This window comes from Aspergillus chevalieri, chromosome 5 (assembly GCF_016861735.1).
Source record: "Aspergillus chevalieri M1 DNA, chromosome 5, nearly complete sequence".
In the NCBI taxonomy this organism is placed as follows: domain Eukaryota; kingdom Fungi; phylum Ascomycota; class Eurotiomycetes; order Eurotiales; family Aspergillaceae; genus Aspergillus; species Aspergillus chevalieri.
In genome coordinates, this window is record NC_057366.1 from 2,090,819 (window position 1) to 2,118,566 (window position 27,748).

At 50.8% G+C, this 27,748-nt stretch overlaps 12 protein-coding genes and 1 non-coding gene across 13 annotated transcripts; 6 read left to right on the forward strand and 7 right to left on the reverse strand.

Moving 5' to 3' along the window:
• Positions 1-1,999: 1,999 nt before the first annotated feature.
• Positions 2,000-3,273, reverse strand: ACHE_50738A (60S ribosomal protein uL4; the record flags this gene model as incomplete). The annotated part of the gene is made up of 3 exons (XM_043280488.1): positions 2,000-2,913; positions 2,974-3,068; positions 3,164-3,273. The coding sequence occupies 3 exons, from the start codon at positions 3,271-3,273 to the stop codon at positions 2,000-2,002; spliced, it is 1,119 nt and encodes a 372-aa protein (XP_043138062.1).
• Positions 3,274-4,044: 771 nt separating this feature from the next.
• ACHE_50739A (lytic polysaccharide monooxygenase AA11 family protein) lies at positions 4,045-5,310 on the reverse strand (the record flags this gene model as incomplete). Its single annotated transcript, XM_043280489.1, has 1 exon — positions 4,045-5,310. One exon carries the CDS (start codon positions 5,308-5,310, stop codon positions 4,045-4,047), a length of 1,266 nt encoding a protein of 421 aa, XP_043138063.1.
• A 2,360-nt stretch (positions 5,311-7,670) lies between these two features.
• On the reverse strand, positions 7,671-8,651 carry YIH1 (IMPACT family protein; the record flags this gene model as incomplete). Its single annotated transcript, XM_043280490.1, has 1 exon — positions 7,671-8,651. The coding sequence occupies one exon, from the start codon at positions 8,649-8,651 to the stop codon at positions 7,671-7,673; it is 981 nt and encodes a 326-aa protein (XP_043138064.1).
• A 151-nt stretch (positions 8,652-8,802) lies between these two features.
• Positions 8,803-8,874, forward strand: ACHE_t50011S. Its single transcript has one exon. It is a non-coding gene; the product is annotated as a tRNA-Arg (tRNA).
• Positions 8,875-9,955: 1,081 nt separating this feature from the next.
• ACHE_50741S (LCCL domain-containing protein) lies at positions 9,956-12,086 on the forward strand (the record flags this gene model as incomplete). The annotated part of the gene is made up of 2 exons (XM_043280491.1): positions 9,956-10,425; positions 10,478-12,086. 2 exons carry the CDS (start codon positions 9,956-9,958, stop codon positions 12,084-12,086), a joined length of 2,079 nt encoding a protein of 692 aa, XP_043138065.1.
• A 260-nt stretch (positions 12,087-12,346) lies between these two features.
• ACHE_50742A (putative C6 transcription factor) lies at positions 12,347-14,989 on the reverse strand (the record flags this gene model as incomplete). The annotated part of the gene is made up of 7 exons (XM_043280492.1): positions 12,347-13,168; positions 13,230-13,661; positions 13,718-14,016; positions 14,075-14,628; positions 14,685-14,806; positions 14,862-14,885; positions 14,933-14,989. The coding sequence occupies 7 exons, from the start codon at positions 14,987-14,989 to the stop codon at positions 12,347-12,349; spliced, it is 2,310 nt and encodes a 769-aa protein (XP_043138066.1).
• A 286-nt stretch (positions 14,990-15,275) lies between these two features.
• ACHE_50743A (uncharacterized protein) lies at positions 15,276-17,213 on the reverse strand (the record flags this gene model as incomplete). Its single annotated transcript, XM_043280493.1, has 1 exon — positions 15,276-17,213. The coding sequence occupies one exon, from the start codon at positions 17,211-17,213 to the stop codon at positions 15,276-15,278; it is 1,938 nt and encodes a 645-aa protein (XP_043138067.1).
• A 1,343-nt stretch (positions 17,214-18,556) lies between these two features.
• On the forward strand, positions 18,557-19,618 carry ACHE_50744S (uncharacterized protein; the record flags this gene model as incomplete). The annotated part of the gene is made up of 1 exon (XM_043280494.1): positions 18,557-19,618. The coding sequence occupies one exon, from the start codon at positions 18,557-18,559 to the stop codon at positions 19,616-19,618; it is 1,062 nt and encodes a 353-aa protein (XP_043138068.1).
• Positions 19,619-19,861: 243 nt separating this feature from the next.
• On the forward strand, positions 19,862-20,736 carry ACHE_50745S (SNARE domain protein; the record flags this gene model as incomplete). The annotated part of the gene is made up of 3 exons (XM_043280495.1): positions 19,862-19,896; positions 19,970-20,604; positions 20,660-20,736. The coding sequence occupies 3 exons, from the start codon at positions 19,862-19,864 to the stop codon at positions 20,734-20,736; spliced, it is 747 nt and encodes a 248-aa protein (XP_043138069.1).
• Positions 20,737-20,849: 113 nt separating this feature from the next.
• On the reverse strand, positions 20,850-22,073 carry ACHE_50746A (histone chaperone napB; the record flags this gene model as incomplete). Its single annotated transcript, XM_043280496.1, has 4 exons — positions 20,850-20,854; positions 20,914-21,006; positions 21,058-21,900; positions 21,953-22,073. The coding sequence occupies 4 exons, from the start codon at positions 22,071-22,073 to the stop codon at positions 20,850-20,852; spliced, it is 1,062 nt and encodes a 353-aa protein (XP_043138070.1).
• An 826-nt stretch (positions 22,074-22,899) lies between these two features.
• ACHE_50747A (uncharacterized protein) lies at positions 22,900-23,241 on the reverse strand (the record flags this gene model as incomplete). Its single annotated transcript, XM_043280498.1, has 1 exon — positions 22,900-23,241. The coding sequence occupies one exon, from the start codon at positions 23,239-23,241 to the stop codon at positions 22,900-22,902; it is 342 nt and encodes a 113-aa protein (XP_043138071.1).
• Positions 23,242-24,294: 1,053 nt separating this feature from the next.
• On the forward strand, positions 24,295-26,174 carry ACHE_50748S (MFS transporter; the record flags this gene model as incomplete). Its single annotated transcript, XM_043280499.1, has 4 exons — positions 24,295-24,657; positions 24,707-25,072; positions 25,120-26,073; positions 26,121-26,174. 4 exons carry the CDS (start codon positions 24,295-24,297, stop codon positions 26,172-26,174), a joined length of 1,737 nt encoding a protein of 578 aa, XP_043138072.1.
• A 573-nt stretch (positions 26,175-26,747) lies between these two features.
• ACHE_50749S (O-methyltransferase) lies at positions 26,748-27,631 on the forward strand (the record flags this gene model as incomplete). Its single annotated transcript, XM_043280500.1, has 3 exons — positions 26,748-26,762; positions 26,811-27,542; positions 27,596-27,631. The coding sequence occupies 3 exons, from the start codon at positions 26,748-26,750 to the stop codon at positions 27,629-27,631; spliced, it is 783 nt and encodes a 260-aa protein (XP_043138073.1).
• Positions 27,632-27,748: the final 117 nt, after the last annotated feature.

Sequence of the window (27,748 nt, forward strand, 5' to 3'; positions counted from 1 at the left end):
GAATATGATATGGTCAATGCACTCGTATCCGTGTAGCAATTCAGGGAATGGATGTTCCAGCCATTCGGAAACAAGTAAGGCGCTCTAGTGCTCTAACAATGTGGTGTTTTATCATCCATCTGCCTAGATTCTGACCATGCCCCGACACGAGCACTCATCAGCCATGAAGCAGGATTGATCTACATAGACAAAGTACGCCGGCTTAAAAAAGCATATCAGCCTGTACCCAGTTCGCGAGTAAAACCACGCATTTAATTTCGTTTGACGTTCTTCATACCCAGGACCGGGATACGATAAACCACCAATGCATTGTTGTAGTGATCGGAGTAGTGTATAGCGATGAATGGACCAGATGAGGTGATAGTCAACTCTACGAATACAGCCCACATGACATCTCAATCCTAATTATGTGACAATTGCACTGCAACGATCAATGCGAGATGGACATTCCTCACATCACCTGAGTATATACTTGCGCCGCACCCCTGCATAGAAAGTATGTACCGTAGTACATCGCCTATACCTATTTCAAGTACCCCTGCATAGGGCAATTTCAAATTAAATTCAAATGCTGTCTGTCTTTTGTGCATCTTCATACACACATAATGAACGGTATTAGTATGTACCCCTTAATCACGCCTACCCGTGCGTCTTTGCCTCGTATGTATGTGCTATGTATAGACATTATCCTTCGTACGGCGCAGGGCGTGCGACTCGTGCATGCTCTATTGATAGGTTCGTAGATCTACGGTCTATCTGGGTGATGACTATCACTATACTGATCTACCCTTCTAGAACGGTATACTCAGGCGCGTATGGGGGAGAAGTGTTGACCAAAAAAAACAAAAAAAAAAAAAAAACTAGACCGTCGATACCTCTTTCAAACACTCACAAAAAGTCGAGAACCGCAATAAGCATTGATCCAAGCCACCAGATATGCCTGCCCAGGAGCAACACGACGACTGATGCCATCCAAAGTCTCGAGAGTCATCAAATCAACCCAGATCGCCATAGGATACATCCTTTCGCCCTCAGAACTTGACCACGATATTTTCAGAGGAGTCCCCGTGCAATCCTTCCTGCTGAGCACGTCTTTCATGTAAGCTAATCCACACCCTCCTGGGACGTGGCCATCCCACGACCCTTGTCTTTCCAGTGATATAAGCAAGAGCGTCGAGCTGTGCTTGTGGGTTATGTTTGTAATGTTGTAAATATAGCGCTCGCAGATGGCATGAGCTCCTCATGAGGAGGCGGGATTGACCAGCTGCAAAGTGAAGGATGAGCCACCTGTAATGCAGACATAAGTATGCTCTCAAAAGTATAGGGAAAACATGAATAGGACAAGAGCACGCGTGCTCGAAATAGCCAGACCAGGCCGATTCCAAGCTACAAAGCCTTGCGTAATGCCAAAACAAGTAATAATCCAGCTCCTCCTTTTGAAACAACAGAGTGCACCTAATGGCTGTATTCAACGGAGCCACAGAGCCAGAGCCACCTCATCCACTGGCTGATATCGTTTGGTAAGCCGCGAAGCTTTTTCTGGTCCCAACTTCAAAATATAACATATCAAAATCACAACGTATATTTGGAAGGGGTCGGACGGTACATTTACACTCCAGTGTGATGATGATATTAGAAAACGCAGTTTCATGTGTCAAGGACCATTATCAGATAGAGGGGTATGTCAGTAATGGCTAAGCTCATCGGAGTCCATTTTGGCCATATTCCGGTGTACTGAACAAAGGGATCAGCATATTACCACTGGCTGTATTCGAGTTGACACTTGAGTTCTTGATGTCATTTACTCTTCGCTGGTGCTAAGGTGGATCAGGTTGAGGAATCAGACGCCCAGTTACAATGCGTTTGCATAAACCAATTTTGGTATCATACTACAGAATCACTAACAGGGTATTGCGAACCATTGCATTCATTGGTCGACTTATTTTTAAACAAATAACACAATTAAAAGTCATCAGACACCCCTTTTACCAAAACCCATTTAGTCCTCACGGATAGTCTTGACAAAAGCCGCAGAAGCACGCTCAGGCTTGCCGTGCTCAACACCCTTCTGGCCAAGCTTTTCCTTGGAGAAGGCAGCGGCGTAGGGGTTGAGACGGAGCATGACCTGCTTGTTGCGGAGAGGGTTCTTCTTCTGGACACCCTCGCGCTTGGTGCGGGCGTAGCCCTTGGGGGCGTTAAGGACCGACTGGATTTCAGACGAGTTGATGAGACGGGTCAGGTCAGCGTTGGCGACAACGTTCTGGGGCAGCAGGTAGTCCTTCTTGAGAGCGGAGGGGGTGGAGGTGGTGCCGTAGACCTGGTCGAGGGCCTGGAAGGCAGCAGAGGACCAGACGATGAAGCGGCCGAGGTGACCACCAGGGGCGAGCTGGAGGAGGTTGAGGGCGTGAACGGAGCAGGTCTCAACACCGGGGATGTTGCGGAAAGCACGGACGAGCTCCTTGCCGTCGGTCTCGGGGTTGTAGATGACAAGGGGACCGCGGCGCTGGCGGAAGCGGCGGTTACGGAGCTTACCCTTACCGGCGCGCATCTTCTTGGACTGCTGGACCTTGGCGAGGTCGGAGCCAGCACCGAGGGCCTGGAGGAGGGCAATGGCGGCCTTGGTCTTGGTCAAGGAAGCACCCTCGAAGGTCTTGGAGTCAACGACGAGGGGAACCTCGGGGACGTTGGCGACACGGTGACCGCGGGCGAAGAGCAGAGCGGGGACGGAAGAAGCAGCGAGAGCAGAGGCGGTAGCGAAGCGTCTCTGGCCAACGTTGATCTTCTGGTGCCACTTTCTCCAGACCTTGGTGGGAGCGAACATACGACCCGAACGGCACTGGTTACCGAAAGCAGCCTGACCAGCACGGTGAGTACCACCACCAGAAACACGGGGGATACGAGCGACAGCGCGACCTATCCATCATCAATATCTTCCTTCATCTTTCACCCGCATGACCAGCAATTATAACATACCGGTACCCCAAGACTCAGCAGAAGTCTGTTCACCAGCCTTCTCGCTCACGGCGTAGGGCTGTCTCTTGTTTTTCGCCATACCGGTGTGAACCTGCCTATAGCCCTGTCAGCCTCCTTACTCCTTGCCCCCCTAACGCTATCCCTCTATATCTCAATTTTTCTCCTCCCCCAAAGATCAAGGTGTGCATACTGGACGATATCGAGACGAATAGGCGAAGTGAAAACAGCGGGCAGGGGGTGAGTAGCCCCGCTGGGCTTGCCATCAGCCGTGGCGATAGTGACGGTAGGGCGGGATGCCATTGTTGTCGGTTGTCGTCGTTTTTTGTTGCTGCTCTTCGACAAAGGCAAGAGATTTCAACAAGAGGAGTTGAAGATCGCGACGGGCGGTGGTGCAAATTTTCGCTTGCCGTGGGTGGGTCCCCTGCGATTTTGGGTGTGGGTTTTGTGGGAAGCCCTGAGCCCTATTGGGTTGCTGTTTTTGGGTTGCCGAGTGCCAAGACTTTCTACTACATACATACAGCGTAGGCGATGTTTATGCATTGGTATACGTAGTTTTTGTAGGTATATTATTTTAGTAGAAATTGGCTTGTTCGATTATACTAATTCTGAAGGTAGCTGGGTGCTCATTTCTGTAGAGGGCTAGGAGTATCTCGCGGATGGAATCTCCGTACTATACAGTATCGGGAACGAGCTTCATACACTTTGCAGATGTCTTACTACGATCGCTTGTTCTTTCAGCTTGAAAACCTACAACACTAGAAGGACACAACAAGCAGATATGCGAATGAATCATTCTATTGCTGGAGATCATACGCAAGTCAGGCCACAACAGACAGAACTCCTAAAGCCATGCCATGCAAATCTTTGCTCTCCACTCAGTTTTGAAAACTACATACACGAAGGAACAGAAGGGGGTGTCATCATGAAAAAAAAAAAAAAAAAACCGACGAAAAAGACAAGTGCAAAAAGCGAGTGTAAAAGTATCCTTCACCGTCAGACGGCTACGGAAACGAAGCAAAAAAGAAAGTCGTTAAAATCTGAACCAGCAGATATGGTGAAAAGGCGGTTTTTTCATGCGTGGCGATGACCACCGTGGGCACGCTTTCCGAAACGCATCGAGTTCATGCGAGGTTTCAACTTGGCAGCTTGGACACCAAGGTCGCTGCTCACACCAACGGTACATGTGACACCTGCAGCCATCTGCTGAGAAGTGCCCCATTCAGTGGTTTCGGCATCCTTCTGCACACATTGCTGGAAGCTCGAGCCGTCGAGGCAGTTGTATTGGCCCAAGGTGCACGAGCCGGATGCGCCAGAGCCAGAGCCAGAGCTGGAGCTGGAGCTGGAGCCGGAGTCGGAGGAGCCGGAGTTAGAAGTGGAATCGGAGCTGGAAGCGCTAGACTCGGCAGCCGGAGCAGCAGACTGAGTGGGAGCTGGAGCGCTGACCTGGGAAGCGGACGCAGCTTGAGGAGCGTAGGCGCCACCGGTAGGAGCAGAACCACCACCGAGACCAAGGCTGAGACCGAGAGAGGCACTGACAACGGGGCTGGGCTCGGAGCTGGCGGACGAACCAGAGCCGGAACCGGAGCTAGAGGGAGAGCCGATGCTACCGCCCTTACCACCAGAGAAACTGGGGCTACCATTGCAAGCGCTCTCGCCCTCCTGCTGGAGATTGCTGGCTTGGCCGAGGTAGGCAACGTCATCACCGGGATCGGGGAAGCGGATGTCAACGCTTTCCGGCGTGCTGCAGCCGTTGACATTGGCGACGAACATGCCAGGGTAGTTGGTGGAGCGCTTCTCCTCCTCGGAACGCTTGGAGGACGAACCGCCCTGGACGGTGAGAGGTGCACAGTTCATGTACATCTCACGGTTTCCAACACGGTTGAACCAAGTCCAGGCCATGGTGTATTTTCCAGCATCGATGTCGGGAATGGTGAAGTTGAGGGAAGGGTTGTCGATAATGTTACTCGGATTGTTCCCCAGATTACCCGAGGTATCGACAGGGCAACCACCTTCGATCGACTTGATGACGTACCAGTTGGAGTCCTTGGTGGGCTTCTCGTCGGTGGTCAAACTGACTTGGCACGAACCACCACCGTGAACGGCACTGCCCTCGAGTTTGATCTGCACAGTTTCACCGACGCTGTAGGCATTGTCGCTCTTGGCGGCATCGTAGACGCCAGTACGCTGCTTGCAAGGAAAGTCACTGCCGGAGGCGTCCAAGGGAGAGTTGTTCAGCGAGTCTGCGCCGTACGGGGCAGGGCTGGTCATGAGCAAGTGGGCGTTGACAGCCGACGCACCCAAGAGGGCGGTAGCCAAAACACTCATTTTGAAGACCATCTTGACGGGGTTTGTTTTTCTTTTTTTTTTTCTCGAGGTTTCGATTTTAAATTGAACCGTTCGACAGTTAATGAAAGATTTCTGATCGTACCAGACGAGTCAGAAAAGGCTAGTGGTAGAGACCGGAAAGACGTTGACAGAGCGTGACAGACAGAAGATCAACTGCGGGCGCAAAGTTAGCATGCCATGAGACGCAGAAGGGTGTGTACAATAAGTCTTATATTCTCCCACATTAACAGGTCATTGTGGGGATGGATGTCTTTGTTGGATGTCTGCTGAGATAAAGCTCATACAACACCACAGACCTGAATGCCGCACAATGAAGTCTGAAGCATACAAAGACGCAGACGACCAGAAGACGTACAACAAAAAAAAAAAAAAAAAAGAGAGAGAGAGAGACGGAGGAAGAGAATACCTTTATCTGCTAGTCACGAGCAATGAAAAGCTCTTTTTGGAGGATTTCAGGTCAAAAGACTGACGGAATCTGCCACAGGCAAAAACCACACAAGGGAGTGATGTTGTAAGGATAGAAAAAAGATGCAAAGATGCAAGAAAGAAAGAAACAGGAACTAGCCCGTATGAAAACAGTCGAACGATGCAGGGGAAAAAAGGATTGAAGGCGCTCCAGCGTGGGGGAAGAAAGAGAGAAGAAGAGCAGCGAAGGTGGCAGGGGAAAGGGGAGTTATATAGACATTTGGGCTAGTACAGTAGTGTAAGAGTAGTGTATTAGTGTAGTTGGACGGGCAAATTGACAGTGAATGAGACCCCACAGTGGATTGACTTTTGCTGGGATGTTTCAGAATGAACGCTCATCCCTTCCGCCGGGCCTGTGAATGGCTAGTCTGCCCACTATGCAATCGCCGGAATAGCGCCCGCTGAGCCACTCATGTCGCACCATCAGCCGGTGCCTGGATGCGACGGCGGTTACCCAGGATAGCTACAGAGAACAATGCTCTTGTCTGACTCGATTGAGGAGGATGTAGAATGTGTATGGATGGGTAGTCGCTTCTGTACAGAGTACTATTACATTTACTCCGGTTTACTCGTAGAGTAGTGACGGTAAAGGCACATAAAGGCACACCGAGTATCCACTTCAGCCACAACGCCCGCCGGGACGTCTTATTTCCCAGCCGGGCCAATGACAATTTTTGCGCGGTCCAACATTATTCAGGACGATCGGTGGCTGCTTGCATTGCTATTTTTGATTGGGCCGTCATTCCCTTTTTTTCTTTCTTTCACATGGGGGTTGGAGCTACCTGTAATCCACGCACAACGCCCAGGGGCAAATGGGACAAAAAGAGAGATGTCTCTGATGTCGTTACGCTACCGTCAAACTTGCCTCCTTCTGTACGGTGTACTATTGCCGCACTAGAGAAGTGTATTCTTCTAGAAGGCGGTGCTGTCGGTGCTGTGGCAATTATTTGGCCATTCTATTTTTGCTAATTTGTATGCCTACACTATTCAGCTATTCAGAGTACATTCTCTGTATGGAGTACGTATCCGGCATCCGGCAGATACTTCCACTCATACGGTGTACTGTGCTCAACCATGGTTCCCCCTCTCCGCATCCGACCCATTCAGCGCATTCCCTGGTTCTCCATCGCTGCATATGATTCTCTGATTGCTCAAGATCCGGTGGATTGGTGACGCTCGTTTCAGATACATCATCACTGCAGGCTTAGCGTCCATTGAGTCCTTTGCCGACGGACTGGCCGGTCGGTGATTTCTATCAATTTCCATTTGGCCCGTGTCAACTATCGAGTCGTAGAGTCGATGTATACGGAGTACTCCTCGCACATAATATCACTCTGGGAAGCACGGCTGACGCGGTTCACAGATATTACACTGTCTACAGGTGTAGTGTTATTTGCATTTGGGCTGCTTTGGTGTCTAGATGCATTCGCATTCTGTACATGTGCGGAGTACGGATACGTACTGGTGTCGACCCTGGTATCCATACACTTTTGACAGGTCTGTTTGTGATCAGGTGAAACATCCTTGATACTCGTGGACCACCCACCGGATCCTTCTGGATGCAGTACAGAATAAATTACTCACTGGATTTGCCGCTTCAGGAATGCCATGTTTGAACAAGCGTACCCATATGGTTCGTTATCCTGCATGATTGGATCGGATCTGGTGCAACACACCCTGACGCCTGAAGCCAATCTCGTCCTGACATCACATCCTGTCCCCTGTCTGCCACAGCGGATATGCCCGAGATCCCGACTCAGCTGTTTCGTATACTTCGTACTTGTAGCGCCGTGAGCGTCGAATCGATAGCAAAAGCAGGCTATATCAGATAGACTATCGCATAGTATGTCTGAGAACAGCGACAAAAGTACTCCATCGATGGCAACTCATTTCTTCCCTTTCTTCTTGCCCTTTTCGTTCCCACCGCTCTCCTTCTTGTTATCCCATCCACCCCGAATCAACGCATCGCGCCCAACGGCGTTGATAATGCGAAACCGGTCCGGACCCAGGTGTATCCCGCCGTACCACCTCGTCACGACCACCACGACATCCCAGACATCCATCAACTGCATGAGATGCAACAGTCGTCCTCCCGCAGCCGTCTCGCCGTCGTCATCACTATCCTGCACAATCATTTCTTCTTCCTCGCCTTTCCCGTTGTTGGCACTCCGTTTCTCTCTGATTCGCCATGCGCTAATATTGTGCGTCGCTGCTGCCACTTTCTTCTCCGTTGCGAGCAGATGATCCAGGTATGCCTGTGCTTGTGCAAGGCTGGTGACATGCGCTGCGCGCCCGACAAATATCGATTTCTTCTCCGTCACCACCTCAGAAAGGATCCAATCGGGCGGACTATCAATTCCAAAGCTATCCCGTAACGAAAGCGTAGCGAATTCCTCTGGCGCAAGGTCATTCGTAGCCGCAGCCTCTCCTTCTTTTTGTTCTTCTTCCTCTTCCTTATTACAACCCATATTCAACTCCTCAAATGCCTCCACCGCTTCATTGATAATATCAAAAAGACAAACCGCTCCGGGTTGATGGATCCTCCTCACAATATCCTCCACCACATCCACCGCGAGCTTCCCCTCCCCGCGCGCCCCCGTCGAAGCAGTCCCCAAAACCCTTGGCCGTGACTCCGGATACGAGCTTTCAAAACCGATAATAAACGATAAATTTGGGTGATTCGGTAACTGTAGTTTAATACTCGATGCGATCGGTGCCGCAGAGCCAGCGCTGCCCAGGTCCAGAGTCGCAGTGGTAGCGGCGGAGGGGGTGGTGTTTATGGAGACGGTGTCGGGGTCGTAGATAGCATTGATGGCTTCGATTTCTTCAGCGAGATCGGAATTTTGGAGGGTGTCGAGGGAGGGCATTTCGGCGTACTGTAGAATTGGTGTGTTGTTGGGTGTGATTCTGTGCTTTTACTTCATGTGCTTTGAGCTTCAGAATCTGAGCCCCGCTGGGAACCACGGTAGGAAATCGTTATTATATAAATTTTATCACCGTGCATGGTGATTAAGCAATGGCCGGCTGGCCTAATGGTAAGGCGCTTGACTTCGGATCAAGAGATTGCAGGTTCGAGCCCTGCGTCGGTCACGTTTTTTCTTTTTTACCTCCCTCGCATGAGGTTTATTTTGCTGTCTTGATTTTTTCTATCTTTTGATTCTAATTTTCTTGATCTTATTTTCAAGATATTTATTCGCTTTGTCGATTTTCAGTTTTTTTTTTTTTTTTAAACGTAGAGTACGCAGCCCGATATCGGTCAGTCAAATGTATAGCGATCCATGAGCAGTACTCCCCAAATACCACAGATTCGTTATCCATGGAAATATCGGACCATACCAAGCGCATCTGTTTTGCCCCTTTGCCTTCTTTTAGGTTTGTCTTTGCCACAGGAACTCGGGGCACTTGGAGACGGATGCAGGTACAGCGGGCTCAGGCCATTGGAGAAAGGAAGTACCTGAGTCAATCGTGCAACGGAGATTCTTATGTTTATTGCCCTATGTCTGTTTATGTCTAACTCGCCGCAGCCAATTTACTCTGTACAATGGCCGAATATTACCCCTAAGTCACTATGTAGCCAGAAGATACCCTCTATATTTGCTGGATCGCTCCCTGAAGATCGGGGTTACAGATCTGGGGAAATCCCCACTCTGCATCCGACCCAGTTACGCACCTGCGCCTCCAGCCAGAATCCCCTCCAAAAACCGCCCCTGGAAGGTCGAGCGGACTTCTGACTCAATATTGAAGCCAGTCAGGTTTAGCGAGTCTACCATGGAAGCAGTGTTTGCTGGCCACTCGTTGTTCCAGGTGTCCTGCTGATTCAGCGTGGCACACGCAGCATTGCCGTCACCTGATTGGTTGTTTATGCCTCAGTCAGCAACCGGTTTCTGATCCTCGTCTTTGGGCTGTCGTTCTCTTCTCTTTTTCTTCTCTTTCATCTCTCCTTTTTCTTCCTTATTTCTGTTTCCCTCATTTATCCAAATTATGTTCACCCTCACTCGGAGCAGTTAGTTGATTACAGTCATTCTTCAGTTCAGCCCTGCCACCCATTGTCATCTCCGTTTCCGTTGCTTCCGCCGCTTTCGAATCTACCGCAAATCGCTTATATTTCACGAACTCCTCATCGCTGGCTCGATTGATTCTCACTGCTCTTTTCTGATATAAACGCCTCACAATGTACGGCGAAGGCAACGTCGAGTCCAGGGTGTATATCCCTCCGATTCTTGACGCCGAAGAAGATCGTTCCGCCGATCCCGACGCTTCCGAAGAGCTCCTGCACCCGCATGATGAGGAATCCGGCCCCAACTATCTCCCCGTCTGGCTACAGGAGTCTTCCAAGTCGTTTCACTGGGGCTGGGTGCCTTTGCCCTTGCGAAAGGTTGGCCGTGCTACGGCGAACTGGGTCAAAGGCCCTAATCCGTCTCATCCGTTGTTGTTGAACCCGTTGTTCCCGCAGTTCCAAGAGCTCCCGGTCCGGTACCTGGAGCGGTTCTTTCCCAAGCGGAAGCACAAGATTTCGTTGTTGTTGGGGCTGTATGTGACCTGGTTTTTGCCGTGGTTTATTGTGCTGTTGCATTCGAGGTCGTCGGGGTATATTGAGGGATATGGAGCGCCGCAGACGCTTGCATGTGATACTACTTTCTGGTGAGTCTATACTTTGAACTTCTCTCGGGGTGCAAAAAGCTAACGACAACAGGGAATTTGGTAATGGCTGTGGTCTCAACGGCAATGACTGCCGTCCCTTTACTGCCTCGAATGTCCCATTTCGCTGTCCTGCAAACTGCCGTTCTGCGAAATTGACGATGCCTCATACCGTTGGAAACGAAACATACAACTATCAACCGCTTGTTGTCGGAGGGCCAGATCCAGAAACTTCCTCTCCAGCTACGTACCGGGCGGACAGTTTCGTCTGCCAAGCTGCCATCCACTCGGGCGCCATCTCGAATTCTGTCGGGGGCTGCGGTGTTGTCCGTCTCGAAGGCGCGGCACACAACTTCCCCCCGTCCAAGCAGCACGGTATCGAGTCCGCTGGTTTCCCTTCGACATTCCCGAAGGCGTTCACTTTTGCCGACCTATCGTCGTCGCAAGCTACTTGTCCTAAGGATCCTAGGTGGCCGCTTTTGGGCGTCACAGTTGCTGCCGTTGCCGTTCTTTGGCTGTTCTGCACTTCCCCGCCTGTCTTGTTCTTCAGTACCTTCTTTATGGTTTTCTCCCACACAGGCCTGGTGTCTGATCCGCCCTCATATCCCTACTTTGCTGATCTGGCCTCTGCGTTGCTGTCGCGGATGCTGCCGGCGTCATTCGTCGCTTATGTTCTCTACAAGTTCTGCGCGCAGCCTCTGTTGTCGCCACTTTCGCTGCCCGATTATCAGCTTACCAAGCTGTTCCTCTACTTGCCACCGCTCTTCTTTGCTACGCTGAATAACTACACCTTTGCCAAGTTGATCCCTCTGGAGCGTCTTACTCCTCATGATATCCAAAAGCAGCCAGGGGCAAAGTTTGCTTTGGCAATTGTGATTCCGACCGTGGTTTGTATCATTCTCAGCCAGGCTTGGCAGATTCGCCAGGGTGGTTTGATGCCGCGGTATCTAAAGATCTATGGTACCATGGGTATCATCCTCTTGATTCTGCTTCCTCTGCCCGGTCTCCGTCTTCGGATTCACCACTATATTCTTGCCATTCTGCTCATGCCGGGAACTGCTTTCCCTACCCGTCCGTCCTTGATCTACCAGGGTCTGCTTCTTGGTCTCTTTATCAACGGTGTCGCACGATGGGGATTTGCGTCGATCATTGAGACTCCCGCATCTTTAGGCGAAATTGCTCCTGGCCCAGAAGGACCGCACGGCTGGTGGGGTGCAACCTACCCCAACATCACAGACTCTTCTGTCCTGATCCACCTGCCCGACGGAGGTTCTGGCGAGAAATACCGCGGCAATGGCAACATCACCTTTGCTCTGTGGGAACACGAGCGCATGGCCAAGTTTGGCGTTGATGGTGTGTCCGTCCTTGTCAACGACGTGGAACGCTGGAGGGGATACCTTGACGAGGACAAGCTAGGCGAGTTCACTTGGCACCGTCACGGTCACAGCGGCCTGGAGTTGTTGCACCAGTCTACAATCGAGGATGATGCGGAGCCGGACCAGTTTGGTGTCAATATGGCAGATGAGCCGGATGACGACAACAAGCCTGAGGATATCTTCTTCCGCTTTGCATTCCTCAAGGGTGCTGAAGCGGGTGGTTATGGTGGCGCTGGTGTTTGGCTTAGTGATGGGACGTGGGTCTCTCCTGATCCTCCTGAAGTATAGATCGTTTTTCTGTTTTACTTGATTTCACTGTTTTCGGTCTTCTTGCTGTTGCGAGACTTGACTAGAGGCTATACTATACCCCGGTATGGAATGAATGACCACCTGGTGTGGTTGGGTACGGGCGTTGATGTTGGTTTTGTTACTGTTATTTTTCTTTATGACCACTTCCTTTGATGATTTATGATGAATTGAATGGTATGTTCTGAAATATGATATGTGTGGTTCATAGACGTAGACATACACATTCCGTAGAAAGTAACTCACGACCACCCTGAGAAATCAATCAACGAAAGATCCTCCTCCAACAACCCCATCATATACTGATTCCCCGAGAACCAATTCCCCAACTGCGTCGTCTGCGACACTCCACTATCCATCACCACATCCGACATTCCTCCCCCTGTCCCTTCCGCACCACTACCACTACCACCACCATCAACGGCGCCATCCCCAACCCCCGGCGGCGCCAACCCCAACGCACTCAAATACACATCAAACTCCTGCCCCACACTCGCCAGCACCTCATCATCCCCACCATTCCTCCTACTCTGCCCCCGCGCAGCCTGCGCCTTGGCCTCGACGTATAATTTCGCCACAGAGCACAGAACCTGACACAGTCTGTGCAGATTAGCGATCGCCTCAGAGTGCGCGGTCAGCGGATGCAGGGAGAGAACAAAGTCCGTTAGACGGGAGAGGTCTGTCACACCTCCACAGCCGCCGGCAGGCGATGCACTGCTTTGATTTGGCGATGTAGGCGACGGGGCATTTGGGATAGGGACTTCAAGGATGTGGCAGATGAGAACTATGAATGGGATAAACGGCGCGTAGAAGATCGTCCAGTGCATGTACGAGCATTTCAATATCTCGTTGCTCTCCTTGATACTTATCATGCAGTCCTGGTGTGCCTGCAGCGCTGCACGGGCTGTCTCGATGCAGTGTGGCGTGAAGGCGCTGGGGGAGTCTGGGGGAGGCGGGATTGCGCGGTAGATGAGGGTGAGGACAGAGAAGCGGCTGACGCGGTCGGAGGAGAGGTAGTAGTCTTGGAGTTTGCTGAAGGTGGACTCATGTTCGGTTGTGAATTTCTGCTTCTCGTTAGCTGCCGCGCTGGGATGGATGGATGGAAGGGGGTAAGGAATAAGGAACCTTGAATGGATCCATAACAGTGCACTGCATCTCCTCTGCTAACTGTCGTGCATGGGACACACGGTCTTCCTCGGGTTGGGCTAGCGCAGCTGGACTATACAGAAACTCATAAACCTTACCCTGAATACTTGCGAGCCGGATCCACAACTTATGGATAGTCTTCCACGGCTGCACGACGGTGGATGACTCGAAGTTCATGGGTAGGGAGATGTCATAGTCCTGGATTGCCGAGGAGCGCCCCAGACGAAGCGAGAGCGCTTTGTCGAGACAGTAGATCGACCAGAAGAGGCCCATTTTTTCCTGTTGGGTGGACGGCGTGTCGTGCTCCATTGAGGAGGCGCGGTGGTAGCCGAGGGTTTGGCAGAGGCGGGCAGCTGTGGATGTTAGGGTCCAGGCGAAGGAGGGTTTGGAGATTTCGATTGCGTGGATGGCCTGCTTTTGTCAGTTTCTAAGATCATCGATTATGGGGAAGAGAGAGCAGGGTATACTCCGAGAGCAAGGGCTTCGATAGACTCTGCGCGTGCGGGCATGAGGAGGTTCAGATTGACCAGGGCTGTTTCGAGATTTTTACGGCAGAGGCTGAGGTATTTCTGACACTCTTCTCTTGTCTCGTGGTGTTTGGTTATGAAGCTCCATTCGATGAAGACGTTGTATAAACCTCCGTTGACTACGATGAAGGTGGCATCGGAGTACTGGTCGATAGCAAAGTATACCTCGCGGCATTTCTGGACGAATTTGTCAACAGAAATAAACGGGAAGTACCCCTCGAAGATAGTCGGTGGGCTCTCTATCCCCCAAATCAGCAACACGACAAAAGAAACAGGAATAGGAATGAGGAAACTAACCCTTAACCCATCGACACAACCTCAGCACCAACTCCATGGGCGGCATTGCCAAGTCCTGCAACCCTGTCCCCCGAATCGCCTTCTGATTCGGCAACCTGACCTCCCGCGAACTCGATGGATGCGCCTGATGATCCTGCATACTCACAATCTGTTTGAGTGTCGACAGCGCAGCCCCGATCCGCGGGCTGGATACTTGCAGTGCGCTCTGCGAGACGGCTGTTTCGAGGAACTCGCTTGCGTAAGCGGAGTGCGCAGCCATTGAGGAGTTGCCTTCGAAGGGATGGCTGGATTCGTGCTGGTCTAGTGCGGCTGCTGTTGTGGTTGTGCGAGAAGGGTAGCTTGGGGTTGTGGGGGTTATGTGGATTTGTCGCGGGGTGGGTGTTGCTGTGGGCTGGTATAGCGGTTCAATTGCTGGGTTAGCTTCTGCAGCTGCAGCGGTAGCAGTAGTAGGAGCCGAGTTGTCTGAAGTTCTGGATGTTATAGTTGATTTTAGATCACGGAGGGCGTCCTCGATGCTTGCAAGGCGTTCCTCAATTAGGTCGATCTTCTGCTCACTGTACGGCCTCAACACCATTCCATCTTTTCATAAATAGAATTAGTTTAAACGTACTATTGACTAGAAATCAAGACCCTCCGCCGTGGCTCCGGAGGCTTCTGTCCTGCTCCCGTAGAGCGACAGACGATCTTGGATGTACGGCAGTTTGCGCATGGCGTGCGTTTGTCGCAGCGGATCTACCACATCTAAATCAGATATTTTATCTAGGTTTAACCAACTTGGTTTGTGTACCTTTCGCAGTCGGCATTGGTCACACTATAACTGTTAGGTCGGGGATATATATGTGAGGCAGAGCCACTTACTGCTCGACGTGTGTCCAGTCCTTCTTTGGGCTCGCTTTCGGGTTCCTCGGGTTCCATTGTGAGAAGCACAGTGATTTAGTAGAAGACTATATTCAATAGAGTGGATGCTTTCGCTGTGAAAAGATTGGCGTTAGTGACGGTTCAGGTCTCAGCGTCGGATCCCGCGGACTCCGATCACGAGACGAACTTACCCTGAGGTTCGGACGAACTGCTCTTCCTACTTTACTGGAATCTACTAGTGTAAAATAAGTGAAACCAAATGCTTTTATTGGGGTATCAAGTATATAGCACAAGTCTATACTTCATCAAACATGTATCATAAACATAGCCACAATGCAAAAAATCACTTTTTAATCCCAATCACAGCCAAATTCCTCGGACTCTCCGCGTAATCAAAAACGGGCTCAACCCAAGCATCTTTGACCTCCTCATGTTCCCTCAAAAACTGCCACCGATCAACAACAATAACCGCCTCGATCAACGACGCACTAAACGCCATCAAACTCCACGTAATGCTGAGTTGCTTCTTCGCCTGCTGGAAATCCTTTTCGTAGCGGTCTAGATCCTCCTCAGTAAGACCTTCCATGCCGGCGCGAACTTTCTCCCCAAATTGAGGATCGCGGGTGAGTTTCGCGGTTGCGGCGCGCACGTAAGCGGAAAACGAGACGAAAGCGGATTTGCGGAGGGATCCCACGACTAGCGGGTTTCCGGCATCTTCTTTGGATGGGGATGCTTCGTAGAGGTCCGTCGGGACAGAAGGTCTGGAGACGATCTTGCGGTCGACAAGAATGCGCTGGAGCAGGGTGCGGTAGAAATGGCGGGTGAAAAAGTTCTCGCTTTCGGGGCGGGACCAATTGTAGGGTGCTTGGAGGGACATGGAGCGCGCGGTAATGTTTACTTTGACGCCCTTGCCGCTGTCGTGCTCGAAGTTTTCGAGGCGCTTGGACATGGGGAAGCCATGGGGGTCGTAGGCTAGGGCTTCTTTTGTGAGGCGTGGGTGGAGGGAGCGGAGGATGGGGAGTTTATAGGTTGCGGGACCGAGTCGTTCGGTGACGAGGTTGTAGCAGCAGCCGATCATGGCGATCGCTTTGACGGAGGGGTTCAAGACCAGGGAACGGACGCCGTGGTGGAGGAGGTTTCCGCATGAGTGCAGGGAAATCACCATGACATTGGGGTCCGTGGCATTCTTGGTAACCTTCGCGACTTGCGAATCCGATTCAGCGTCTGGCGGCGATTCAACGACGTCTTTGATGATAGGCTCCAGATACCCATCCTTGATCTCGTGTTCGATGTAGTCCATGGCTCCGCCTGGCTTTAGAGCCTCTTCATCAACAACGGGTTTCTTGGGTTTTGGTGCGTGTGCACCCTTGTCGGCCGGTTTGAATCCAAACTCGCCTGGCTCTAGGCTCACATCCCGAAACACATTAACGACAGTGACATCATCGTCGTCCCCGTTCACGGGTTCTGGTGCACTTTCCCCAGGAGTGCTCTGCACGATCTCCATCGCCTGCGGCGGCACATTTGGGTTTTGCACCGCCGGCTCCTCCGAGTCTTTGCAGACCTTGCAGGAATCTTCCTTTTTGTTGTAGAAAACCACTTGTTTCTCAGACAGTTTGGCATGCACGTCGAATCCCTTTGCGCCCCGGATATACTGATGTCTCCGCTCAATGGCAATAATATGTCTGTTGTATGGTTGGCTCGCAAGGGTGCGTCCCAGATAGTTCTGACCCGATCCGAAATCGACAATGTGGGAGATCTCCTCGCCTCGTTGTTTCGCGACAGTGTTACAGAGGGAGTCGACGTAGTCGGAGAAATGCGCCACCTCGTGGTATTTCTTCATATTCATTCCGACCGAGATATGCCGCGGTATTGTTGGGATCGTGGATTGCGCGGGGATAAAGTCGCGTCCCAGACTCAATCTTCGGATTTGGTAGATATACTCGACGAGGTCTGCCGGTGGTGACGGGCCTCCATTCCAGCCATCTTGTCTCTCCCGATTCGCAGACTCATTTCGACCCCGGTCCCGAAGCGCACAAATGTCCTCTCTGAGCAGGAGATGCAGAATATCTTGCATCTCATGCTTGTCGAAAAACGTCCTCCATGATTCGGGCAACAACGAAGTATACAGATCGGGCTGCCGCGTCAGGAAATCTTGCATATGAACCCCGCCACAGACATGTCTGAACAGATCGGACGAGGTAATAAAGGACAGAAGCTCATCGACGTAGGCATCCGGGTCCGTCCACTCCTCGCAGAGTGGTAGGGGTGATTTCGGTGGCATGCGTCGTTTCGAGGATCGGAGGATGCAGGTCAGTTTTCCAAAAATACCACAAACAAGCCTTGCACTTGCCAGTTGTCAGGGACCCCCTGAGGCTGTAATAATACTGTGACAGAAAAAGAAGCAAAGACCAGAGAGATGGCGTAGAGTAGTACTCCGTAGTGTCGAGAAAGAGGAATATCGTGGGGAAAATCAAATTTTAGGAGATTACCAGATGCGGTTTAGCGCCACACCAGCTGTTGATCTGAAGCAGAACGACAACACTCGCTAGTAATGCATAGTAACATAGTAGGCTATACAACGCCCACTGCTCGGGCAGATGGCTCAAGCTCGTGACCGGAAGCCCGGATTCCATGGCTTAGCTGAAGACTGAGAGTTTTTAGCTCGAAATGAGAGGATGTGCCGTTGCACCGTTTTGCAACGCCCTGAACGACAGACATTCAAGCAAAGATCACCGGGCAGAAACAAACAACACACTGACCAATGATAAGGGATCGACTATTGGGAATTGCAGAATAATAGCATTCCGGTGTGATGGTGTTGTGATAGTCGAATTTGCGTCTTACAGCAGTACTTACGTACGCTTGTACTGCATAATTATCCAACAAACTTTCGGCTACAGACAGGCATACGTACAAAGGAATGTGCTCTCATGACGAGGCCGTGGTCTTATCTGCGATCTCCTTGTGTCTCTGACGGCGTCATCAAGCCCCGACGATCGTCGATCAGTGAGGCAAGGGCCATTCATTCCAGCGAAAGGGGACCCCCCTAAGCTTTTTGGTGCCCATCGCGGTGGATATACATAAACGCTATTGCCCCAGGGCCTCCATCCAATCCGCCTCAATGGTGACCAGTCAAAGGGCACTGATTTTCGATGCAGCGCTCTATTCTGTATCCTGCATTCTGAGCGTATTGTCAACGACTGACGTTGTATCCTGGAAAGGTACTTAACGCGTCACACCGTCTGTGCCTGATATATCATCCCACGGAAGATCCGTCTCCTTACTGCCAAGCTTTGCCTAAACCAGCTGCTTAACAGGGGTATTGGAGATCGTTGTTAAGCAGGAAGTCTCCGCCGGACTGACTTCATACTTTCTCTACGAACCGAAAACAAGTTAGCCCGAAAGCATTATGGTAAGTTTGATGCCGTCGATAATCGAGATCAAGTCTATCGCCAAGATTCTATGGAATTCAATAAGATCGGGGCCAAGCATTCGTGCTAATGTCGAATTCCTCCGATCACTCAGATCATCTACTCAGATACGAACAACGTAACACCGAGGCAGAAGCCTCTTGGCTCTGTGACCGATGTTCATTTTCAGATAATCATCAGTGGGGACCTGGACATGGTCCCGACCCTCTGTCTCGTCAACAGAGCTACATATGATTCCATCAAAGTCCTCGAACCACATATCTGTGGTTGGTTCATGCGTCGTCATCAAATCACAGGATTCGACCGTGTTCTTCGGCTGGATCGAAGGACGAGTCGCCCATGGCCATTAACAGTACATTCACTACTGAGGTTTGAGCGTCGCCGGGATATTGCTCAACGGATATCGCGTCACATTGTCCCTGCAGTATGGGGACCATTCTCTGACGATGATGAGGATCTAGAAATGAATTTTGAAGCAGAGCTACGCCTTGCGCAACGCATTGAGCGGGGCCTGTATGCTTTGTTTCACATGTCGGATATTGCTCAAGATATGGAAAGATCAAAACAACGAAAGAGAAAACCCCTAGCTCCGGTGGCAATAGCGCGATTAATAGCTCTGAGCCAGACATTCGAAGAATACGATGATCTTCCAGAGCAAAAGAGGCAATCGGTATCATTTGAAAACTACGCCGGCCACGTGTACAAGGTACTAAAATGGGGCGCAACGGAAGCCGACATCGGTCGAAAGCGTTTAGAATTCCGATGTCATCTGGGCAAAGAACGGGAGATTGACCTCCACGTTGCTCTGCGGATGATGCGAGAGCTGACGGAAAAGATGCTCCTTCGACACGGGCCCAGCGACTGGTACCGTGATACAAAGAACGAATACAGTGTTATCTCCTGGTTCCTCCTGCGACAATCGCCACGGACACTAGAGAAACTATTCCTCAGCGACCCAGACCAGTGCTGTGATATAGAAGGGAGGCTGGGTATCGTGAACGGGGTACGGGTGTGCCATTTCGCAGACCCGCTGGACAACTACTGGAAAGCATGGAAGGAGGACCCTCAACTGGGATGTCAGGATTGCGACTGCAAGCGACGAGCACGCAGCTGGAGCGTGAAGCCGGCGCTGATTGATGCTCGGGGGCGAGAACATAATATCGCTGCAGAGAAGTACCTCAAGGAGATGTGGAATCAGCGACATGTCGGTCTGCATCGGGCGTTCATGACAGGACAATTTACTACTTTTCTATGAGTTATGTATACTAGATAAATCAATAATTTTGAATTGTACTGAGTATCCGTATTGAGTATGCATAGTTACTGTCCCAGATCGGTGGTCCAGACCGCCAAGAATCCCGGAATCGCGTTCGGCTTCCGACTTGAGACGGAGGTCCGTCCAAACACCTGTCTATACACATACCAACACCAGCTACATCAGATGGTTTTCTCTCCATTATAGCACCGCCAGAGATCCTCACCATCACATCAACTCATTATGGACCCCTCAGACCCATTCCTTCAAGTCCAAGGGTGAGCCTCCCCACCTCATCCCCATATTCAGTGACCCCCCGTTCCAGCAACCAACTCATCACCAAATGAATAGAGACGTACTCAATACTCTCCAAGCATCCCGCCCCCTCTTCTCTTCATACATTCGCATCCGCTCCCTAGCAAAATCACCCCAAAACCCCGAACTCCAACAAGCGCGCTCCGAACTTGAAACCACTCTCTCCGAACTCAGCGCCGACCTCGATGACCTCGTTGAGAGCGTCCGCGCCGTCGAACTCGACCCGTACCGCTATGGCCTGGAACTCGAAGAGGTCTCGAGACGACGGGGGCTAGTCAATGATGTGGGCAGGGAGGTCGAGAAGATGAGGGCGGAGTTGCAGAAGGCGATTACGGATACAACTACAACAATACCAGGGGCAGCGGGGGATAGTAGTAGGTTACCGCTACCGGAGGACTTTGATCAGGATTTACCGCCCGAGGAGCGGGATGATGATTACTATGCTGCGATGGAAGAGCAACGGCAGGCGGAGTTGATGCATGAGCAGGATGAGCAGTTGGATGGGGTGTTTCGGACCGTGGGGCATTTGCGCGAGCAGGCGAATGATATGGGGAGAGAGTTGGAGAGCCAGGCTGTTATGTTGGGGGAAGTCGATACGTTGGCGGATCGGGTTGGCGGGAAGTTGCAGGGGGGGATGTCGAGGTTGAAGCATATTGTGAGGCAGAATGAGGGTGAGTTCTACGGTTCGTTTTGCTTTTGGTATAATGAAGAAGGCTAACTGGTCAGATACGATGTCGTCTTTCTGTATCGCGGCGCTCATCTTCATTCTCGTTTTATTATTAATTTTGATCATTGCTCTATGAAGCTATCATGGCAAACATAACTCGGGGCATAGGGGTCATCAAGGTTTTTGTTGTTCTTCGCGTGAGAGAAAACATGACTCGGGGTACAGGATAACGGGGTTATCAGGCTTTTGTTAATCTTTGCGTGAGAAAATCTGTCAGAAATGGCGTTGAACGTTTAGACTCTGGTCTTCTTACGGGGGCGCTCCTCCTCATCATCATCGTCCTCCTCGTCATCCCAGTCTTCATCATCGAGCTCTTCGAGGTCCTCGGCGATCTCGTACGATTGCACTGCTACCAGTCAGTCATTGCTCTCGTTCGATGGTGTTAGGAAGTACCTACCAAAGTACTTGAGGGCGTTGGGCCAGAGGTCTTCGGCGATGGAGATGGCAAGGTCCTCACCGTCAGGGAAGACCTCAGCGAATTCGAGGTCATCCTCATCGTCGTCCTCGTCATCATCATCATCATCATCGTCGTCATCGACAGCCTCACCCTTCTGGATCTTAGCCCAGCGCTCCTCCTCCTCCTTGACACCCTGCTTGGACTCCTCAGCAGAGACACTGCGTCCACGGTAACCGAAGAAGGCGAAGAAGCTGACGCCAGCGGGGCTTTCGGGGTCCTCGTCGTCCTCGTCGTCCTCAGCAGCGGCAGCGGCAGCTTCAGTCTGAACCTCGCCAATCTTGTTGACAAGCTTCTCGAACTCAGGCAGCTTCTTGCGGTCACCACCCTTCTTCTCAGCTTCCGCAAGATCACAGGCAGCATCCAACAGACCCTTGGTCAGGTCCTTGCCCTCCTTCCAGTTGATACGGACAGGCTCCGAGACCAGACCCTCCCAGGTGCGTCTCTTGCCCGCAGCGTTCTTGGTGACCTGGGTGCGCCAGTAGAACTCCTTGACGAGCTTCTCGTTCTCGAAGAAGGGGTTCTCGTCGCCGGTCTGGAACTCAAAGGTGAAGCGCAAGCTGCGCGGCTCACCCTGGCCCTTCTCGTCGACCTCGAACCGCTCAACGGTCAAGTTCTTGAGCGCTTGACCGAGAATGGCGGCGTCCGAGGGCAGGACGTACTCATCAATGTCGGCGGGGGCGTTGGAGAAGACACGGATCCAGAAGTCATTCTGGATTTCGGGGGTGGTGATGAGCTTGTTGCGCTTCTCGTAGAGGGGCTGCAGAAGGGGGACGGATTGGCGGACTTTTTGTTTCGTTAGCACATGTACATATACCCCAGATTCATAAGAACATACGCTGCTCAACCTCGGCGCGAATGAACTCCTGCTCCAAATGCGAGATCTTCTTCGCGGCCTCCTTGGAGACACCAGGGACCTCGATGCGCTCAGCGAGCGGCTTTTCCTGACCAGCAGACATTATGATAAGAGAAATGGGTGTATATTTCGTTACACAGAACAAAAACAAAGGAATTGGGGTATATGAGAGAAAGAAAAAACAAGACGAGAAAAGTTAGAAGTAGAGGGGCAGAGGTAAATAAAAAAAATTTCTGCCGTCGCAACGAAAATCTCAGATTACCGCTTTGGGTAATGATTGGTGCACGTGGATGAGTAATTGCGGTTAATTAACGTTGGCGGGGGTTGATGTCATTGGACAGCCCAAGATATTCTCTTTACAGTACAGGGTATGGTCTAAATTATGAGTAGACATAGTTTTATTATCATGGGGGTAATATTTTTAAGGCGCATCCATATGCTTAATCGAGTGGTCCCTTAAACCTCGTGCGCTTTTCCCCGTGAATGGCTATCATAACCGTCTCCCTGGACCAGCTTCTCAAGTAACCGCTCGCATTCATCACGAATATGATTCTTGCTGTGTTCTTTCGGCCAAGAAATGTGCACGACGAGATCTTTCAGACCAAGCCCTTTTAACCGAGAGAAGACCGGCTCGATAACTCGTTGATACAAGGCCCATTTCGTGTGTTGGGCCTTTTCAACATCATCGATACCACGGTTTGCCTAAGGGCACGTTGTATCATAAGAAAGGTCCATACTAGTGTGAGGACTGAGAGTGATATGGCGGGCTATGAAATCGAGTGTGTTGGTGTAGTCGATTATCATTGGCTGCCCAGGCAGGAAGCAAGAGTCGTTTATTTCAAGGAATCTCCAACGAAGGTGGTAGATGAGGTGGAGATACTTCAGATGAAATGGGCTCAGAAATTGAGAAGTCTCGGGTTTTTAGTCAGTTAGTGAAGAGAAGGAAGAGAGATAGAAATCTGGCCCTTGAAGGTCGATAATGAACTTAACTGGGCGTAGAAAACGTATCTGCTTGGGCTTTTCGGTTTTGGGAGACTGTGGCGTGTAGGCGGAAGAATGAGAAAGATATAACGTTGGACGGTACTTGCTTCCGCCGTAAAGTCGAAGTCGAAGAATTTGGTGAAACAGCATCCTACTGGCTGCTTACCCGTGGCTTGGTCAACTGTTTGCTTGATCATTGTTTGCACATGGTCATCCTGATATGGTCCCAGACGGATAGAACAAGATTTGAGACCTGGTAGCTGGGATCCCGACCAACGCGTCGAGGACATCAAAATCCGAGATTGGCTGCAAGACGAGCACAAAGCTGTCTCCACTCTGAAACGATGTGCAGAAAAGCATTGTCGACTGGTTTAGCATCGTCCAATCCGTCTACCAAACATCGTCCCAGCCTAATGGAGAGCTGGTGCAGAGATCGGATACCCACTGGCGTCAAATAGAGCAATCGTGCCAAGCCCGCTGACGCCCCTCTATAGCACCTGAAGAAATTTCGTGAATACAGGATTGAGCGTACACCCTCTGAGATGGCCCGAGAAACGTAGTAAAGTTGCGTGGCCATAGGGCGACACTGGAAGCAATTAGAGCAATCTTCTGGATCCCAGTCCGGAACGGCCTCTAATTGCTCTTCGATGTACAGTGGCATAATTTTTTGACGGACCGAGGATGATTCACTAACAGTATTGTCGTTTGTTGGAGGGTCCTTTTAAGATGATTTATTCCTCCCGGATGAATCCTAGTTAGGAGTAAATCCTGGTGCGGATTTGTGATGGAAAGTGGAGGAGAAAAGGGATGGCTTCCATCTAAGTATGAAGTATTATGGAAGGGATGAGTGCTCTTGCAGCGACTCATGGGAGTTGAAGAAGGACTATAGAGTCGACCTTGGGACGTTTTGGTTGATCCTCGGCCAGATTGCCGAGATAAGATAACGCGTGAAGCGTGATTCAGGTAGGAATACCGACGTCATCTTTCGGGTTTTGATATTTGGTTTTTGATATTCGATTCAATCGGCCCCTGTCGAGCTTAGGAATATACAGGAAGGAATCTTGATTGCATGGCTCAATCAGTCGGGATCGGTGCATGAAACATCCCGATCCAAAGCCATTGGCCGGCGTGTTTGGATCAAATACATCATCATCCATGGTGCCTTCCAAAAAATAAGCATTTCAAGCAAGTTCCGGTACCACATTTGTCATGTACACATCATCGTGCAAGACCATAGGAACGATTAAACAATCAGTATGGTACGGTATAAGAATTTATCCCGGACACATAGGAATCCTCACCCCATTCTATATGCAGCTGCGCATTGTGTTGACAATCACAGAATGGCCAGCTTGATCCAAGATTCCATTGCCGGACATGCGATTCGATTCCTCAGCAAAGGCCGCGTTTTCAAGTATGCCGAGGAACGCGATCCCTCGCTTTGGAAGCAATACACAAACAAGGAAAAGTCCAGTCGCATGGCCTACCATGGCCGGATGGACTCAATTGGCGAAGCGGACGGGATTACGGACGGTGTGACTCCAAGGTCAAGTCGAAGTTCTAGAATCGAGTCTATGGGGAGGATTCCGTCGTCGGCTTGGTCGGATCGAGGGAATCGTTTTCAAGGTCTGACTGGGATGCGGATTAATCCGGAGGAGGGCAAGGATATCCATTTGATTGACTGGTGGGATGATAAAGACCAGGAGGTATGGGCACGCCTTCGCTTTCGGTGCAAATGAAGCTAATGCGACGAAGAACCCCCAGAATTGGCCGATGTGGAAGAAGCTTTTCGTCACCTTCGAGATCTGCCTACTCACATTTAGCGTCCACATCGGAAGTGCTATTTTCACTCCCGGAATACCTACCGTGATACAGGACTTTGGGGTCAGCCAGGTTGCAGCGACGCTGGGATTGACGCTTTTTGTCGGTGGATATGGTCTTGGGCCATTGTTATGGTCGCCCATGAGCGAGATCCCTCAGATTGGGAGGAATCCGGTGTATATTGCAACGTTGATTGTTTTCGTGGCGCTTCAGGTTCCGACAGCGCTGGCTGGGAACTTTGGGACGTTGCTAGCATTTCGGTTTTTGACGGGATTATTTGGATCGCCGGCACTGGCCACGGTATGGATATTGCAAAGCTCGTCAATTCGTTTCACTAACCAAGATAGGGAGGAGCGACTATTGCCGACATGTACAAACCATCAAAACGAGCGTACGGGATCGGGATCTGGGGTCTCAGTGCCGTCTGTGGTCCCGTGCTAGGACCACTAGTAGGTGGTTTTGCTGCCCAGGCCAAACGCTGGAGATGGACCATCTGGGAACTGATGTGGCTCTCTGGGTTCGCTCTTGCAATGCTGATTGTCTTTCTACCAGAAACATCATCAGCAAATATTCTGTACCGGCGCGCACGCCGCTTACGGAAAATTACAGGACGCAATAACCTGATGAGCGAACCGGAGATAGAAAGTGAGGGCTTAAGCAGACGAGAGATGGCCATGATCATCTTGGTCAGACCATTCACCCTCAACTTCCTCGAACCAATGGTCTTCCTACTCAACCTCTATATCGCCCTCATCTACGGCCTGCTATACGTCTGGTTCGAATCGTTTGAGATCGTTTTCGTCGGAATATACCACTTTAACCTAGGCCAACAAGGCTTAGCATACATCGGCATCCTCGTCGGCGCCATCATCACCATTCCCCCATACTACTGGTGGATGAACAAATACCTCGAGCCCAAATTCGACGAGAACGGCAACATCCGACCAGAGGCCCGTCTCCCACCAGCCTGTTTCGGTGGATGCTTCATCCCCATCTGTCTCTTCTGGTTCGGATGGAGCGCGCGACCGGATATCCACTGGATCATGCCGATCGTCGGATCTGGATTTTTCTCCGTCGGCGCGTTTCTGCTATTCAATTCGGTGTTGAATTACCTGCCCGATGCGTATCCGACCTATGCAGCTTCGGTGCTGGCGGGGAATGATCTGTTTCGGTCGGCGTTTGGTGCTGGGTTTCCGTTGTTTGCGTCGGCGATGTATCACAATTTGGGGGTGGATTGGGCGAGTTCGACATTGGCGTTCTTGAGTATTGTTTTTATTCCGATTCCGTGGGTTTTGATGAGGGTGGGTGTTCCTCTTTCCGTCTGGGTGAATCGTGCTAACGGTTATAGTATGGCGAGGTTCTGAGAAAGAAATACAGCCGATACGCCCGGAAAGACATATAACGACTATTTATGTGTGCTAATCATAGTCAATCAAATGTACAGGGTCTTAGACCATTAATGGTCAATCTTGATACCTACTAAAACCGGGAATACATTTGGCCCAACCGTTGGCTTGGTCATAGCCTACCAACATAGCCCCATGCGTAGGTCCAGTGGTGGCAATGAGCAGAACCAAACTATCAGCAGTTTCAATGGTGTATCAACTTGCCACTATGTACTCTCTACAGCCGTCAATTGACTCAGAAAAAAAGGGAAAAAAAGCTGCCTTGGCTCTGATTGACAGATCTAATCTTATTGCACAGAAGCCCCCACTGAAAAACCCGAGTCCCGCTATCCACGACTGGAAAAGTCTCGTATATGATTTCCGAAAAGGAATAAAGTGCCCGAGAACCATATCGGAGTTTGTAGACGCGGGCACTTTAGGGCTGAGGTATATAGATGCAGGCTGTGCACTTGCTGCCGCTCAAGTTTTGATCTCACATTTTCAAAGAATACCGCAGCATGAGCAGGTGGCCTCGAAGACTGAAGTTGGCCTATTTCGTTCCGGTTGCATATCTCATTTTCGCAGCGACAATGCCACAAACTTCTGTAGGCTTGTTCCCTACTGTATCTGGATTATGAAACTAACAAAATCAGTGGTGGGAATGGTCGCAGGGGGTCGTCTCTAGCCTCCAGCACTCCATTTTCTCACTCATAAAGCCATCCCAAGGTAACAATGCCGACCTCCTACGCGCCTACATCAAAGAACAAGGGGAGGAGATATTCCGAAATAACCCCTGGGCACTCACTGCAGCAATCGAAGACTTTGCATCGACTGGCAAGCACTTAATGATCTTCAGAGAACCAAAGCTCAAGATCGCCCGCGAAGCCCTGGAATCCATGCTCACTAAGCCAAAACTCATCATCGATTTCGGGACCTACGTTGGTAACTCCGCCATCGCCTGGGGCGCCATATTGCAAGGTATCCATGGACCCAACGCAGCTGAGCAGGGCTGTCGCGTGTACACCTTCGAGCTGGACCCCATCATGGTCCAGTCGTCGAGAGATCTCGTTCAGCTTGCGGGACTAGACGGGATCGTGCATGTATTGGAGGGCCCTGCGTCTGAATCTTTGCGGAAGTTGTATGATGAAGGGAAGGTCACGTCTGGTTGTGTTGATATGGCGTTTATTGATCACTGGGAGAAGTACTATCTGCCTGATTTGCAGCTGTGTGAGGAATTGGGTGTTTTCCACAAGGGGTCTCTGGTGATTGCGGATAATACAGATTTCCCTGGGGCGCCGAAGTATTTGGAGTATGTTCGGTCTGGTGGATCCGGGTCTGTTCGGTATGAGAGTAGAGGATATAAGAGTGAGACAAAAAGAGGACCGGTGAGTACTCCATAGTTTGTGGTTTATTCGGGATTTGGCTGATGATGAGACAGAGTGTCGTTGAAATCAGCACTGTTGTCGATGTCTAATGGCTGGGTGTGACAGCAATGCCTATGGTGGCTCTAAGATCTAACAACGTTATTATGTCTAGATTTGCTATTCTCTAGACGAGAATCTGATGAATTATCACTGCTGATGATGCCTGT